This window comes from Rhinoderma darwinii, chromosome 3 (genome assembly GCF_050947455.1).
Source record: "Rhinoderma darwinii isolate aRhiDar2 chromosome 3, aRhiDar2.hap1, whole genome shotgun sequence".
Classification (NCBI taxonomy): domain Eukaryota; kingdom Metazoa; phylum Chordata; class Amphibia; order Anura; family Rhinodermatidae; genus Rhinoderma; species Rhinoderma darwinii.
The window spans coordinates 251,526,270-251,543,477 of NC_134689.1; the positions used below are offsets into that span (position 1 = coordinate 251,526,270).

The 17,208-nt window shown below is 41.2% G+C and overlaps 1 protein-coding gene across 11 annotated transcripts in view; it reads left to right on the forward strand.

Moving 5' to 3' along the window:
• The window catches only part of NEO1 (neogenin 1), a 160,548-nt gene that overhangs the window by 127,351 nt on the left and 15,989 nt on the right, over positions 1-17,208 (forward strand). For 6 of the 11 annotated variants that reach the window (XM_075857740.1, XM_075857730.1, XM_075857736.1 and 3 more), the window contains exons 3-12: positions 1,494-1,769; positions 3,539-3,692; positions 6,843-6,979; positions 8,385-8,539; positions 10,362-10,482; positions 11,661-11,877; positions 13,758-13,912; positions 14,014-14,162; positions 14,612-14,750; positions 14,844-14,893. In XM_075857740.1, the coding sequence (XP_075713855.1) occupies positions 1,494-1,769; positions 3,539-3,692; positions 6,843-6,979; positions 8,385-8,539; positions 10,362-10,482; positions 11,661-11,877; positions 13,758-13,912; positions 14,014-14,162; positions 14,612-14,750; positions 14,844-14,893 (1,553 nt within the window). The remainder of the gene's footprint in view (positions 1-1,493; positions 1,770-3,538; positions 3,693-6,842; positions 6,980-8,384; positions 8,540-10,361; positions 10,483-11,660; positions 11,878-13,757; positions 13,913-14,013; positions 14,163-14,611; positions 14,751-14,843; positions 14,894-17,208) is intronic. The other 5 variants (XM_075857733.1, XM_075857735.1, XM_075857738.1 and 2 more) reach the window with 1 other exon arrangement.

Here is a 17,208-nt window from a genome sequence, read left to right on the forward strand (position 1 = left end):
GTTTTTGTGGTCCATATTTACAGCCCCCGCACTGATCCGTGTAAATCACGGCCAGGTACATGAGGCCAAAGAAAAGAATGGGTCTGCATGTTCTCTGCAAAAATGCAGATAAATTGCAGCCGCAAAAATACGGTCGTGTGCATGGAGCCTAATCTTTGGAGTAACAAATATTATATTTGCATTTGGTGAAACCAAATAGATTGCTTGGTTGCATGTTTCCAGTATTCTGTTAAATATTTTAACTATTTTTACTAATTTGAACGGTGCTCCACACAGATGTTACATCCTAGAGGCAAACTATATCTGCTGAAGCCATTGCAATCATGTTTACATATGTTTAAACAGTGTTTTTTTTGCTATGGCTATTCGACATATGTGCAAGACTGGATTCACACGACCATGTTACGTCCGTAATGGACGGAACGTATTTCGGCCACAAGTCCCGGACCAAACATACTGCAGGGAGCCGGGCTCCTAGCATCATAGTTATGTACGACGCTAGGAGTCTCTGCCTCGCTGCGGGACAACTGTCCCGTACTGTAATCATGTTTTCAGTACGGGACAGTAGTTCCACGGAGAGGCAGGGACTCCTAGCGTCGTACAGAACTATGATGCTAGGAGCCCGGCTCCCTGCAGTGTGTTCGGTCCGGGACTTGCGGCCGAAATACGTTCCGTCCATTACGGACGGTACATGCTCGTGTGAATCCAGCCTAATATTATAAAACCAGGCATTGTACTTAGAGGTTTTCGGTTGTTTAATGCTCTCTCTGCCGGAAATACAGCCATCAGTTTAGGATTATTTCAGCAAACCGCTATATGTCACACCCTCCCCAGAAAAAAAAAAACGCTTTACCTAAATGGGGATGAGCTGCAGTATTAGACACCGCCCATCGGCAAGATTTGTGCTGATTCTAATCCCAAACTACTCCACCACAAAACCCAACAAACCTAAAAGAACAGAGTGCTGACCGCATGGACACCAAACGGGTTTAGATTTGCTTGACCAAATTCTTAGGGAATGGGAACTATGATCTTAATGAGTTATCAGTGATTTTTCGTTCAGTGGCTTAGTAAGGTAGACGTAGAAAGAAGTGTCTGGAATAATAATGGAGGGGGAGCACAGGTAAATTCAGCAAGCTTTAGGGCTGATTCACGACCCTTCACTGTATTGTGTTTTGCTAATAAATAAACTCAAGCCTGTCAGAAGTACGAAGTGGAGAATTCTAATGTCCAAGTAGATAACCGTAATTTTTGAATTTCTCCAATATGTGAATAAAATGTGGTCCTAATGCTGGCAATGAATATAAAACTTCAATAAGTTGTCTTACCAAAGGGCAAAATAAACCTAGATGGTTAGCCAAATCCAAATAGTCACTATGAAAACATCTCCAATGAGTAAAGTTTCCAGTGAAAAAAAATGTTTACATATATTTTTTTTTTTTATTCATTTATCGTGTTTGTCATAAATGTACCTTTTTTTTTTTTTTTTCCAGGCCTTCCCAGATTTGCCAGCCAGCCAGAAGCCACTACAGTGTATGTTGGAGATAGTTTTGCGTTAAGTTGTGATGTCAGTCCAGAACTTGTTCAATTTGTTCATTGGGAGCAAAACCGCTCCCTGAGAGCGCTAGATGACAAAATCACGATACTATCTAATGGCAGCCTCGTTATAAGCAGTGCCAATGAGAGTGATGTTGGTCTGTATCGCTGTGGTGTGGGCAGCGGAGCAGCTCTGAAATACAGTGAAGAAGCGGAGGTCAAAATACTATACGGTAATAAAAATCTTACCATGTCTCCTAAGTAGTTTGTAAGAGAGCAATATGCACATACATAACCTGCTTTTTCTTTCTATTCTATGCTTTCAGTAGGTTTATTACAAAATGCAGAGGCATATTAGTACGTAAAAAGATAGGTTCTGGAAATACTAGTAAATTTCTCATCATACTTCGAGCCAGGGTCCTTTCCAAATGTGAACATGCTCGGCCATTACTCCATACATCTCCTTGATACACACCCCAGCCGTTTATAGGAGAAACTAGGGAAAGGTTTCAGACCCTAATATTTGAGCCTCACCTCTTAGGGCTAAATCATCATCTCGATTAATTGAACATGTAACCTCGATTACGATGATTGAACGATTATTTGGGCCACACCACTTTTTGCATGCTACGCCATTGAATTAATATTTATCCCCTGAGCCTGCTGTATATTACTGTATATAATATACCCCCTGACACTGGCCCCACACAGTATATTGCCCCCATAGTGCTCCACACACCGTATAATGCGCCCCATAGCTGCCTCCACAGAGTATAATGCCCCATAACTGCCCCCAAAGCTGCACCCCACACAGTATAACCTCCCCAATAGCTGTCCTCATGCTGTATAATGCCCCCAATAGTGCCTGATAAAAATAATATACATACTCACGTAATCCCGTTCCAACGATGTGTTGAAGATGCCTCTGCTCCTTCGGTCTGTGCAGCTCGGCGGAGACAGGCGGGATGACGTCACTGCCTCGCGTCCGGCGACACATAGTGAATGGTAGAGCATGGACCTTGCGGCTCCCTGCTCTACCATTGGATTAAACTGTATCTGCGTGCTGAAGATGCAGATACAATTTGTAAACCGGGAAAAAATAATTGATAAAGCCGAAATTCGCCAGATGACCATTTAATTGCGCTGAATTTCTTTTTCTATATTTTTTGATAGCCTAAGAGGTAGTGACGGGCAATGTTCACATCTGCCTCAGGGCTGCATTCCGACGTTTCGTCTGAGCTTTGTCAGAATGGGTCCCTGACTGACACGGAAACCATAGGTACACCACCATTGATTTCATTGGTGACGAATCCGATGCCAATGGTCTCAGTTTGTCTCCGTTGTGCAAGGGTTCTGTCGTTTTGACGGAATCCATACCGTAGTAGACTAAACGGAACGTCGGAACGGAGCCCTGGCACAGATGTGAACATAGCCTTATCTACTATTTAGAGCAAGTTGAATGTTCCTCAAAACTTTAGTCAAGTATACTTTACAAAACTTGTATGTCAGGGCTTGTACAAAAAAGATAAAAAGTAACAATGATTCTTGACCTTGTTTATTTGTCTGCTGTTATAAATGGCTGTTCTGAAGTTGGTTATACATTAATTCATATCTCCATCTTTGATATCTGCTAGTCCTCAGATTCCTTATGGACTGCTGTCATCATAGTGGAGGTCCAGCCCTTATACAAAGATCGTAGGGAACGTTTCCACCATTGCGCCACAGAGTCCAAATCAGTCTGACCTTTATTTCTGTCCAAAATATGTGCAATGAATTGCCGGCTGTATATGGTCCATGTGTTTGACAAAGGAGAGTAAAAACAGTCTCCTGCAATTGTGACTGCAGCAAAATACTGAAATATGTGATGGAGTCGAGCACTTAATATAAATGGTCAAACATAAGTGCTTACATTTTTTTTACTTTTTTTATTTTTGTCAATGTCTCACTTTGTATCTATCTTTTGTGTATCTAACTTTCTTCACTTAACTGTAACTTTCCTCAGAGGTTGGAGAGAATCGCCCTTTAATATTTTTACGTCAGCCTTCCACTTTGACAAGCATTGTCAGGCAACCTGCAGTCTTTCCTTGCGTGGCATCTGGTTACCCGACCCCCAGTGTGGTCTGGAGTCATAATCAAGAAGTCGTCATTTTTGGGAGGTAATTTATTGAATATATATCTCAACTGCGTGAACTAATGTCTGGTATACAAGATTTGAATCCATCTTTTCATAGAACTAAAGACTCGTCACATCCTCTTTTTTTTTTCTGTTTTAATTGTAAAACAATATGATATTTTGGGGGCTTATATCTCTTAAAACTACTATAAGTGGTAACATTTTCTCAGATTTGACCAGCATTCCAACAGTTTATTTATTAATAGTGGTTAAAGAGTCAAACATCTGCAAAAAACATTCACACTATTGTATATATTTTGCACTGTTTGTTCGAATTTATTTAGGATTGAATCAGTGGATCTTTCAAACCAATATTTTACCTGTTACAACTTATGGAATAAATATTCATAGGTCAAAACCAATTAAAGTGTGACTAAACTTTTTTTATTTTTTTTATTAACGTTTAAACGTCCGTTTAACCCGTGGGGGTCAGAGCACTGACATGTCACCATGAAATGTCAAGTTTTGTTTTTTTTTTACGTTTAGTTACTCTTTAACTAGGGCTGGTCCATTTTGGGCAAAAATTTTATCTAGATTTTTTTTTTTAATCTAGATTTTTTTTTCAACTCTGGCCGATTTTCTGTTTGAATCTCTATTTTGTTATTTTGGTTTAATAATAAAAAAAAAACGCACGTCGTGGTGGTGGGGAGGTGCTGCTAGTGACAGCGAGTCGCATGGTGAGTCGGGAAGATCCGTCGGGTACAGTGAGGCACCTGGGGCATGGAGATGTGCCATCAGGGGCCTCAAGCCACTATGTTGGCATGGAGATGTCTGGCAGGTAGGGAGCCATTACTAGGGCTGCAAGGCACATGGAGGATGGGTGAGCTGCATCAGGGGCAGTGAGGTGACTATAGGGATGATGAGAGCGCAAGAGAAGGACCTGGAGGTGAAGGATGAAAAAAAAATATGGAGCAAGAGTGCCATTTAAACACTATGTAAACCTTTTGAAAGGTTTTTTTTTTTTTAAATAAAACTAAAAGGGCCAGTTAATTTGATTAGTGCAAATTTATAATTCGTTTTTATTTAAAAAAAAAAATAAAATAGTTTTACTTTTTGAGATTGCAGCTGTTCTGTATTCTTTATACAGAGCAGCTGTATCTGGCGCTAAATCCCGTCAGGTTCGTGTTACTGACTGGTTCAGTGAAAGCGGGTTGACACAGGATCCACCTGTAATCCATGACCTCTAAATTGTGAATTTAGATGTGATAGATTACAGGTGGATTCTGTGTGCCAGACACTGAACCTGTCAGGTCCAGGGGACTGACTGATTCAGGTCTTAGCTGCTATGTCTACAGAATACAGAATACAATTCCGCTGTATCTCAAAAAGTAAAAATTATTTTAAAAAAAGTAATTAAAAAGTTCAGTGTGATTGGTGCAACTTTCTATTTTTTTATTTTATTTTAAATGCCTTTCATAAGTGTACATAGCCTTTAAGCTAACCTGAGGCTAACTTATGCTGGTAGCAGGAACCGCAAAGTATTAGGAGGTGAGGTGTAACAGGGATACAGTGAGGGTATGTGTGTTGGTGCACAAACGCATGCGAAAAAAGCCGGTCTGCTAACCTGGGGCTCTAAAGAACTCGTATAGCCACTCATAAAGCCTGTAAAAAGACAAAGTATTAGCCCTGCCTCCCATTCCCTTATATACAACTAGCCAGCCTGCCCTCTCCAAACCTGCCCACCAATCTCCGTTTACATGACCCCCACCCCATATTTCCTTGGCTGTCCGCCTATGACTTCATAAGCTGCCAGACATCAGAAGAGTAATAGCTGCAGTACTGACATGCCGTGCCAGTACTGCAGAGCATTACGGTCGGGAAGCCACAGGAGGTGGGAGGAAACACCATTGTCACATGCTGTACGCGGTCTCCTCTCCTGTAAGTATGAACTTTTTTCAAATTAAAAAAACTTTTTTTATTAATTTACGAATTTTGTGGTGGAATCGCAACTTTTCCGTCCCAACACATAGCTTTGTTTCAGATTTTTACTTCTCGTTGAATTCAATGAGGAAAACCCGCATCAGAAGCGCAGCGATTCCACAGCATAAATTGACAAGCTGTGGCTTCAGAAACCGCACCGCCGGTCAATTTGTGAACTTTTTACCTCTTTTGGTCTTCTCACCCACGCTACTGTATTACGCTGTGGATTTTCTGCAATGAATCCGGTGTTTCCGCCTAGTGTGTTCCTACCCTTTATGAGCCCTTGAAAGATTCATTTTACGGAGTTGGCTGAAGAGATTTTTATGGAGGAAGATGGGGAATAATGGTAGACCATACAATGGCAGATCCCACACGCCTTCTTTAAAACCACAAAATTCCCATGTAAGGGGGAAACACCCCCCCCCCTTTTTTTTTTTCTCTTTCAATTGGCATAGGTTTGTTGCGCAATTGTAATAAAATAAAAGTAGCAATGCACTGACTGAGTATAGTAAGTTTCTTGTACCTGACACACATTTAAGTATCCAGTGAAAGCCCCCCTGGATAGTTGTCATCCAAAGCTTGGGCGCATGGGAAATTGACTGGTAATTACTTACATTCATTTTATGTTCCGCAGCCAGCTAGAAAATGTTAGTTTATGCTCATTGAAATGGCTGCCTTTTAAAGGTGATGAGCTTTGCCGTTCCTCCACCGCTCTCATTAGGCCTAGATTCTTCGTGTGAATACTATAATTGATGAGTGCTTTTTTTATCTACTTTTGTGATTGCTGCATTTGAAATCTCTGCTCTTGTATAATGCTAAGTAGAGGACTAAGGTGCCCAACTTATTTGAAGACTAGCCATTTCATCTTACATTAGTTTAATCTTCTAAAAAAAAAATAATGCTCAGATCATCTTTTGATTCCTTCCTTCCTCTATCTTTGTGTTTTTAAAATGAACGTACACCTGTTAAATTCTTATTTTGACCTTTCTGTTCTTTAGTATAGCACGTATGAAATGGCCACTATCAAAAGAAATCGTACCCTGTAGGGTGAAAAAGATTGTTACATAATACTCCATTTTGTTTTCGGCTTTGATAATACAGGAAGATCAATACAGTGAAGATCGCGTCTATCATGTAGCTGTCATTGTTAAGTACAAAGCATACCTAGATGGCTTGACTTTACGTGTCCATTGACTGTGCTTACCATTTACAGTTCAGACAGATTCGCATTGTTGGCGGGAGGCAGCCTGCAGATCAGCAATGTCACAGAGGAAGATGCTGGGGTCTATATATGCACTGCAGACAATGGGAACCAAACTATCCATGCCCAGGCTGAGCTCTTTGTACAAGGTATAAAAATGAGATGTACTGGGAAATATCTGAGATTCACAGATATCTGAGGTTTATTATAGGATGCTTGTGGACATGAGCAAAGTAAACTCCATTGGTATGGTAAGGCTGGTATTCTGATCACCGCCTTAATATTGTGGTTAATACAGAGCTTAGTTTATAGTTGAAGCGTTGGAACAATGGTCATTCTCCCGTCGCTCCAGTGAAGAAACTGCGGGTGTAAGTGACGTCACAGCGTGATCTCGCGAGGGAATGAATGAAGAGAAGTGTATGACGCTGATTTGGTCAGCGTCATGCACTTTTCTTTACAACCTTCCCTTGGTTGAACTTGATGGACATGTGTCTTTTTTCAGCCGTACTAACTATGTAACTATGTAACGCCCACTTTGTAAAACGAAAAAAAAAACGCCACTTGGGCTTTTACAAAAAATTTACACAAATGTAAAAATGATCGGAACTTTGTTACTAATAAACGTTTTTTTAAAAACACAGTAGTTATCTACAACACAGCGCCTATTAGATTAGGTAGGAGATAGACGTATTAAACTGGTGACAGGGCCTCTATAAGATCCCAATTAAATCTCACCATGGCTTTTGCACTAGGATGCTCATTTATTTTCTGTTAACTTTCTGGACAGGGATGTAATCCTGCACTCCCTCGGGGCCTGTCCTACTTCCTTCCAGGTGATAAGGGGGGCAGTTAGAAAAAAAATGGGTCACTCCCTTCCATCTCCAACTGCGGTTTTGCTGGTGACACATCTTCGGGATGTCCCCCATGGTGTACTGCTGTGCCAGCCTTTTATTAAACCTTTATCACAGCTGACACGGTGGTGTACATCTGTATAAAGCGTTCATCCTGTGTTTTATTGCTCTGTGCTCTGAATCACTTAACCTTTTACTTTGAGCCAAGTGTAAAAGACAACTTCACCCTATCCCATATTTTCCCCTATAGCTATATATTTTTTTTTTTAGGGTTTCTTTTTTTTTTTTTTTTTTTTTTTTTTTTTTTAAATCTGCGCACCTTATACTGTATATTCCATGTTCTATGTGACATGCACCATAATACTGAATGAAAACAGAGTTTCACCGCTCCATCAGTATCGATTATTGCATAAATTTAGCCTTATGTGGAATTTACAACAAATTTTAACTCTCCTCGCATGGAATTTGCAGCAAATTCTAACTCTCCTGGCATCTGCAGCTGTATGTTTCTCTGTATGTTTCCACTGGCTTTCCTATTGTGCACTGGCGTTCAATAGGATTCATTGCTTTGCGGTAATTTTGTGATCAAAATCATCCTCCCATATCTTAAACGGATAATCTAGTTTTGATTGAAAAATGTATTTCAACCTCACATTACCAACGCTATGTGCACTATAATAAATGTAATCTATTCCTTTTGCAGTGCCTCCTATGTTATATGTAAAACCATCTAACACACACGCTCATGAATCTATGGATATTGTGTTTGAGTGTGAAGTTAGAGGGAAGCCTGCTCCAACTGTAAAATGGGTGAAGAATGGAGATGTGGTCATCCCAAGTGACTACTTCAAAATAGTGGTGAGTAAACGTGGTCAAATGTGCAGTTGTAGTGTGGACATTAGCACAATAAAAATACACTCCTCAACGTTGAAATTGCAACACCAAGAAGGAAAAGTTTGGGAATTGTGGAAATCACAGGAAAATACTCCAAACCTCTTGATTTATTCAGTATCTAGTATGAACACCACACGCAGAAATACACGCACTTACACGCCTTGACATGCTATTAATGTGGTTATTAATGTTTGTCTGAGGAATGTTATGCCACACTGAATGCACTTGGGCACGCAAGTCAACAAGATTGGCTTCTGGCAATCCTTTACAATTGCCGACCAATGATGTTCCAGATGTGCTCGATGGGAGACAAGTCTGGAGATATTGCAGGCCATGGTAGCATGTTTAGGCCATGCAGGCTGTTCACAGTAGCACGAGAAACATGTGGCCTTGCATTGTTCTGTTCAAAAACCACTTCTAGGACACTTTGGAGAAATGGCCGTACCACTGGTTCCACGACCAAATGAATGTAACGCAGAGCTGTAAGTGTACCTCAAATGAAGACTAGAGGGGTCTGGCTACCATACATTATGCCTTTACTCACCATAATCCTGTTAGTAGAGTCTGGCTACCATTTCATCAAAGACCGAAGCGGGACTCATCGCTGAAGGGGATAGACCTCCATTTCAGCCTCCATTGCCGTGTAGCTGTTCACCATGATAGCCTTTGAGAGCAGTGGGGTGTGTGGTCAATGGAAAACCTGTAGCTGGATGTCTGGCTCGTAGCCCAATGTTGTGCAAATGCCTTCTGGTGCTTTGTGTTGACACTGGTTTCCGCCCTAAGCTTGGGATGTGACGTTCAATTTCACTTGCAGTACAGAATGGATCACTATGCGCCGTTCTTCCAACCAGACGATCTCTCGGTGCAGAGGTTCACCTGCGTGCACTTCTTGTCATTCCCGTTCGTTCTCCCAACCTCCAGGACACGCAACGTTGAACAGTTCTGACATCTCTGCCTAGGCGCGTAGCAATCTGCCAGAATGATAAGCCTAGGTCTCTCCGCTCGATTTCTGTCCCTCTCCATTTGCGACAAGTGGCGATAACTGGCACGTTGACTAACAGGGGGCATCACACAATCATCCCACACCACTTGATCCGATTTTTTTTGGAGGTTTCATGTGGCTAAAAAAAATGTGCTCTTAATCTGGCTTTTATGCCTCTCCCACATGCCACAGATTGGAGCTCGGTGCTTAAAAATTTGATCATTTGCAAATCTTAGCGACACCTGCTACTTCCTCGATTTGCATAACCTTACGTCTTGCCCTTCTTGGTATTGCAATTACAATGTTGAGTGTATATCATGTAACGTTCCGTCTACAAGTTAGCTAATTTTTTTCATATAAATCCTCTTTATACCTAGTCTAACTGTTATGTAGGTATTGAAGAAATTCTTCCCTGCCTCCTAGAAAGGGGTCTTGCACAGAGGACCCTTCTTTTATGGTGATCATGTGCTCTAATAGGACATATGTAAAGAGGTTGTAGACATGAGACAATCCTATTGAAAGGGGATGTCTAGGATTAGAATATAATGCCTACTTTCTTCCCAAAACAGCACCCTACACCTGTCAATGAGTTGTCTGATATTGCAGCTCAGCTCCATTTAAGTGAATGGGGCTGGCCTGTAATACCCCACACAATCTGGACCGGTGTGGTGCTATTTTTAGAGTAAAGCAGCAGTGTTTTTCTAATTCTGGACAACCTATTTAAGAAAAGTGCTAGTTCGTAGGTGATCGAGAAATGGGGAACTGTTTTTACGTAAAAGTTCACCAATTTTGTCTCTTATTCAGGACGATCATAATCTTCAGGTTCTTGGTCTTGTGCGCTCAGATGAAGGATTTTATCAGTGTATAGCTGAGAATGAAGTGGGAAATGTGCAGGCAGCAGCTCAGCTCATTATCGTCGAGCCTGGTAAGATGTGATAAAAACCTTTTATGGACTACTTGTCTCTTTTCCGTGTCCCGCATCCAACCCTTAGTGAGATTTTTAGATTTTACTGTATCACAATATTTCCATAGTTTTTAATAATTTAGGGTGTGTTGTTGGCATACTTTATAGAACTAGTGACTAATTTGGCCTTTTAAAACCAGTGACCTTTTGTTCAGTAGTTAAACTTGGAACGGACTTTCCATGTAGTCCCACCTGCAGGGTATTGTCCCAGTGGCCCTTACCTATTTGTAATGTCCCCCTCCCAGTCTCTTCCTGATTCTCCTTTCCAGTGTCCCCTGCCTAGTATTCTCCTCTTTATGCGTCATGTAGCCTGCTGCTTTCTGTGTCATGGAAAGCGCCCCATGGCTTCCTGACATTGAGATGATGATCCTATGTCGCAACAAATGGAAAAAAAAAAATCTTCTGCAAATGTAGTTTTGTTAAGCTGATTAAAAAAAAACTAAATGTTTACAGTATAGCAAAATAAAGATGTAGCTCATACATCAAAGTGTGCCTTGCAGCTCTGCCCTTTTTTATATGCATTTTAACGTTTTTATTCTACATGTTCAGGTTCTTAGATTTTGCATGTATTGTTATGTGACTGCCAATGATACAGTCCTTCCTTCTTTTAAAGTATTGTACAGGTTTGTTGCAATGGACATTCCGTTAAATAAACAAAACAGAAAAAACAAAACCTGAAAACAAAAATCATAGGGAGTATTAAACGTTGAAAGTTTTTCTCAAACTCGTATTAAAGTATATCTATTGGAATCTGAAGGGCTGTATCATTGGAGACTGTCCTATCAAGCAGGTTGACCCATTTACAACCTGGGGACCTGCAGTGTGGCTGTGGAGTGCAGGTCTCTCGGATAGTTAGTGGGACAAACCTGCTGTTTTGCATGTTTGTGGGCTACATTGCCAGCCAGATGAGGCACCGAATGAAGCTTGAGGGGGTCAAAACTCTGTTTTTATCACAGCTTCAGAAATTGCTGTTTGACCCCTTATCGTTACCGGTGTCCCTCTCGGTGGCAGGTGGCCCTTGTCTGCATGGAGGCTGTGCTTGGTTGGTTTTGTTTATTTTCTGTTCTTGTTTTTGCTCTGTGTTTGTGTGCCTGTGCTTGTCCTTTTACCCCGCCCCTTCCCTATTCAACCATGTCAAGGTGTTACCGCCCCAACCTCTCCTGCCCCCTCACTGACCCGTGCCACTGCTCACCATGTAGCTGCCACTCCAGGAGGTCCTCTTCCATCATCCCCGCGGGATGTTGTGGCCTCTTTGGTATCAACGCGCTTTATCAAGCTGACGTGGCGTGTTCCTGCTGATGCTCATGGAGAAAATCTTACCTACCAAGTATACTACAGCAAAGAGGGAATGAATCGGTAAGTCTTGTAATTTGGATAATACAAAAAAGTAATTTGGATGATGTACTGGTTTTAATCGCAAGAATGAATTGAACTAGTAAATTAGCATGTACTAGAAAATGTTCAGAATTCTGCTTCCAAATATGATATTGGTTTCTAGTTTAGGTCTAGTATCTTGTGTATGGAGTGGTGTATATATAATATGCTGTTCAGCCATCGCATTTAAACCACACGCCTAATATGGTGTAGGTCCGACTCCACAAGAACTCTGAATGTGTGATGTGGTATTGGCATCAAGACGTTAGCAGCAGATCCTTCTTAAGTTCTATAAATTTGTGAGGTGAAGCCACCATGGATCAGACTTTTTTTTACAGCCCATTCCACAGAGGCTCGATCAGATTGAGATCTGTGGAATTTGGAGGCAAAGTCAACACCTTGAACTTTCTCATGTTCCTCAAACCATTCCTGAACAATTTTTGCAATGTGCAGGGGGCATTATGCTGCTGAAAGAAGCCATTTTCATTAGGCAATACCATTGCCATGAAGGGATGTACTTGGTCTGCAACAATGTTTAGGTAGGTGATGCGTTTCAAAGTAACATTCAGATCAGTGCCAGGACCCAAGGTTCCCCAGCAAAACATTGACCAGAGCATCACACTGCCTCCACCAGCTTGCCTCTTTCCCATAGTGCCTCCTGGTGCCATCTCTTCCCTAGGTAAGCGACGCGTGCACATACGGCCATCCACATTATGTGAAAGAAAGCAACATGATTTATTAGACTAGGCCAGCTACCTCCATTGTACCATGGTCCAGCTCTGATAGTCATGTGCCTATTGTAGGCGCTTCATCGGTGGACAGGTGTCAGCATGGGCATTGTGACCGGTCTGTGGCTATGGAGCCCTGAACAACGCAAGCTGCGATGTACTGCGTGTTATGACACTTTTCGATCAAAGCTTACAGTAACTTTTTCGGCAGATTGTACTGCAGTAACTCTTCTGTAGGATTGGACAATCCTTTGCTCTCCTCACGCATCAGTGGGCATTCAGTGCCCATTACGTTGATGTTGGTTCACCAGATCACTTTTGTTCGACCACGTTTTGGTAGCTACTAACCACTGCATACACCCGGAAAAACCAACTGTTTTGGAGAAGCTCTGACCTAGCCATGACAATTTGGCAAAAGTCAGTTGCTCAGATCCTTACACTTGCCCATTTTTTCCTGCTTCCAACACCTCAACTTCAAGAACTGACCGGTCACTTGCTCTCATGTATCCCACCTCTTTACAGGCCCCATTGTTAGGAGATAATCCAATGTTCTTTGCTTCACTTGTCAATCATATATATATATATCTCGTTTTTATTTTAACTGTATCTATTAAACTTTTTTTTGTCTGTTTTCTAACAGAAAATAGGCAATATTGGACCTTAGCCATGCAACTTATAAAGGTCCAATTCTGTCCTTTATTAAGAAGTACAATTTTAAGCCGTTAATTTACAGATTTGTGCTAAGCTTGTAAGTGTACTGTTAATTCCATAGAATATAATGGAAGTTATAAGTTTCCTCATGTTGGGGAATTGTCAATGACTGAAGTGCTCGTGGAAGTTAGTTGTGTAATTTATGGAGAAGCGGTTGATTGTAGCAGTAAAGGCTCTGGACAAAATGTTCTAAACAAGAGTGTAAAATTGAATATGGTTGTTGTGTAGCTTTCCAGTGGAAAGCACTAATGAAACCGGCCCAATGAATGTAGAGTAAGATTACTTAATTATGTAAAAATACTAGGTTCTTTTTTTTATTACATTTTTATTTTTACTTCAATTTTAATTCTTTAAAGTCGCATGTTGATTTGAAATCGTGGAGTTCTGATCTTTGTAGTGCCACATTTATTTTACCAAATACAGGGAGCGGGTAGAGAACACCAGCCGGCCGGGAGAATTGCAGGTCACCATCCAGAACCTATTGCCAGAAACAGTCTATTACTTCCGTGTTGTGGCTCATAATAACTATGGCGCTGGTGATAGTTCACCCCCTCTCAAGGTGGAGACACAACCTGAGGGTAAGATATTTTTGTAGGGTAAGAAGTTGAAAGCTTCAATTCACCAACTGTGTTTTACCGGTTATAACATATATTTAGTTTATTAATTTGTTGTCTTTCAGTTCAAGTTCCTGGTCCAGCCCCAAATCTCCGAGCTACAACACTCTCCCCTACTTCTGTTAGCGTCAGCTGGGAAACGCCACTTTCTGGAAATGGGGAAATTCAGAACTATAAACTTTATTATATGGAGAAAGGAGCAGGAAATGAGCAGGTAAACAAAACTGTATAGCCAAAATGGAGATTGCAGCTATACTTTGGACTGAATGTAAATTTTTAGATATTTTATTTATGTGCTTGTTTTTCCATAAAACTGTTAGTCCTTTGAAAAATCCAGGCAAATTTTTTATACACAGTTTGAGATATAGAAAAATTTTAACCGTTTAAGGGGTTTTCCCAGGATAGGGGATACATGTGTGATCGCTGGGGGTCCCAGCGATCAGATCCCCAGTGAAGAGCAGAACAGGAGACAGATTTCAACATCATTGGGGGTCCCAGTGGCCAGACCCCCAGCCATCACACATGTAGACACGTGTTTTGTGGGAAAACCCCTTTATGGGCCTTGAAAATGACTATAGATTAGGATGTTTTTTGTATGCTGTTATTTCTATCATTTTAAATGTTTTGTCAGTTGTAAATACTGATTTGATATTCTGTTTGCAGGATCTTGATATTGCAGGGCTTTCATATACTGTAAATGGACTGAAGAAATACACGGAGTACACGTTTCGGGTAGTAGCATTTAATAAACATGGGCCTGGAGTATCCACACAGGATGTCATAGCCAGGACTCTATCAGATGGTTTGTTTCTAGCTTCTTGTGATTTGCACTACAATTTTATTACTGGTCACCTTACAACACCTTAGTAATATTCTTGTTCTGTTTCCATTTCAGTGCCCAGTGCTGCTCCTCAGAACCTAACCCTGGAGGTGCGCAGCTCACAGGTACGGTTTACATTACAGGCTTTGTGCCACGCTTTGCTTAAGGTCACTTGATTTCTAAATCCGTTCTTAATCGCTTGTTCTTTCGGCCTTTCGATGGGTTTTTCAGTGTGGTTTTTAAGTTCTGCTGCATAAATTGCGTCTTCATGCTGTGGGTTTTGTTGTATATTTTTGTAGAACTACAGGGATACAATTCTCGAGCAGGATAAGTTGACATGCCGCGGTTTCGAAAATACGCACCACAGGTCAATTTACTTCCCGACAAATACCACAGCGTGAACACGAGGTTCCCTGGAAACTCATTGCCTATGCTGGTACTGTATTACACTGCGGTTTTGCCGCACACAAATACGTGCGGCAAAACCGCACGTAATACACAGTGTGCATTGAGAACATTTTTTACTTTTAGCTTTCCTTGTTGCGCAAAAAAGTCAGACGGCACGAAGGTCGCCATTTGCGGGACAAAAATCGACTTTTGTGCTATTTCCGCCGTTTAAGGCACTTAGCGGGTGAGTCTTAGTAAAAGGGTGAGGGGCCACTTGCAGACCGACACATTTTACTATAATTTATGCGAGAAACTGGCGTAAATTATTGCAGAAGTCTTCACCAGCACCTAGCTGGCGTAGATTTCTCTCTGTGGTGCACCAACAGCCAAAAATGCAACAAATTTATTAAGAGGCATGCCTCTTAATAAATTTGTCACATCTAATTCCTGCAGGCTTTAAGCTAAGACTGTTGTATGAAACGCCAGTAAACTTTCCCCAGTATATAAAGAAATGTGCTCATCAACTGAAATAAAATTGTCGCTAGTTGGCAGCACATCGCCCTGTGTTTTCACCCTAGAATTCTTAAAGAGCTTAGTTCAGTTATTTCTGTCCCCCTTTTCATAATATTCAGAGAATCTCTAGTGACTGGTATAGTGCCAAGGGACTGGTGCAGCGCAAATGTGGTGCCTATTTTCAAAAAGGGCTCTAGGTCTTCCCCGGATAATTATAGACAAGTAAGCTTAACATCCATCGTGGGGAAAATGTTTGAGGGGCTATTGAGGGACTATATACAGGATTATGTGACAATAAATAGCATAAGTGACAGCCAGCACGGTTTTACTAAGGACAGAAGTTGTCAAACTAACCTAATCTGTTTTTATGAAGAGGTGAGCAGAAGTCTAGACAGAGGGGCCGCTGTGGATTTAGTGTTTTTGGACTTTGCAAAGGCTTTTGACACTGTCCCCCATAGACGCCTAATGGGTAAATTAAGGACTATAGGTTTAGAAAATATAGTTTGTAATTGGATTGAGAATTGGCTCAAGGACCGTATCCAGAGAGTTGTGGTCAATGATTCCTACTCTGAATGGTCACCGGTTATAAGTGGTGTACCACAGGGTTCAGTGCTGGGACCACTATTATTCAACTTATTTATTAATGATATAGAGGATGGGATTAATAGCACTATTTCTATTTTTGCAGATGACACCAAGCTATGTAATATAGTTCAGTCTATGGAAGATGTTCATGAATTGCAGGCAGATTTAAACAAACTAAGTGTTTGGGCGTCCACTTGGCAGATGAAGTTTAATGTAGATAAATGTAAAGTTATGCATCTGGATACCAACAACCTGCATGCAGCATATGTCCTAGGGGGAGCTACACTGGCGGATTCACTTGTTGAGAAGGATCTGGTTGTACTTGTAAATCATAAACTCAATAACAGCATGCAGTGTCAATCAGCTGCTTCAAAGGCCAGCAGGATATTGTCGTGTATTAAAAGAGGCATGGACTCACAGGACAGGGAGGTAATATTACCACTTTACAAAGCATTAGTGAGGCCTCATCTAGAATATGCAGTCCAGTTCTGGGCTCCAGTTCATAGAAAGGATGCCCTGGAGTTGGAAAAAATACAAAGAAGGGTAACTAAGCTAATAAGGGGCATGGAGAATCTAATTTATGAGGAAAGATTAAAAGAACTAAACCTATTTAGCCTTGAAAAAAGACGACTAAGGGGGGACATGATTAACTTCTATAAATATATTAATGGCACATACAAAAAATATGGTGAAATCCTGTTCCATGTAAAACCCCCTCAAAAAACAAGGGGGCACTCCCTCCGTCTGGAGAAAAAAAGGTTCAACCTGCAGAGGCGACAAGGCTTCTTTACTGTGAGAACTGTGAATCTATGGAATAGCCTACCGCAGGAGCTGGTCACAGCAGGGACAGTAGATGGCTTTATAAAAGGCTTAGATAATTTCCTAGAACAAAAAAATATTAGCTCCTATGTGTAGAAATTTTTCCTTCCCTTTTCCCGTCCCTTGGTTGAACTTG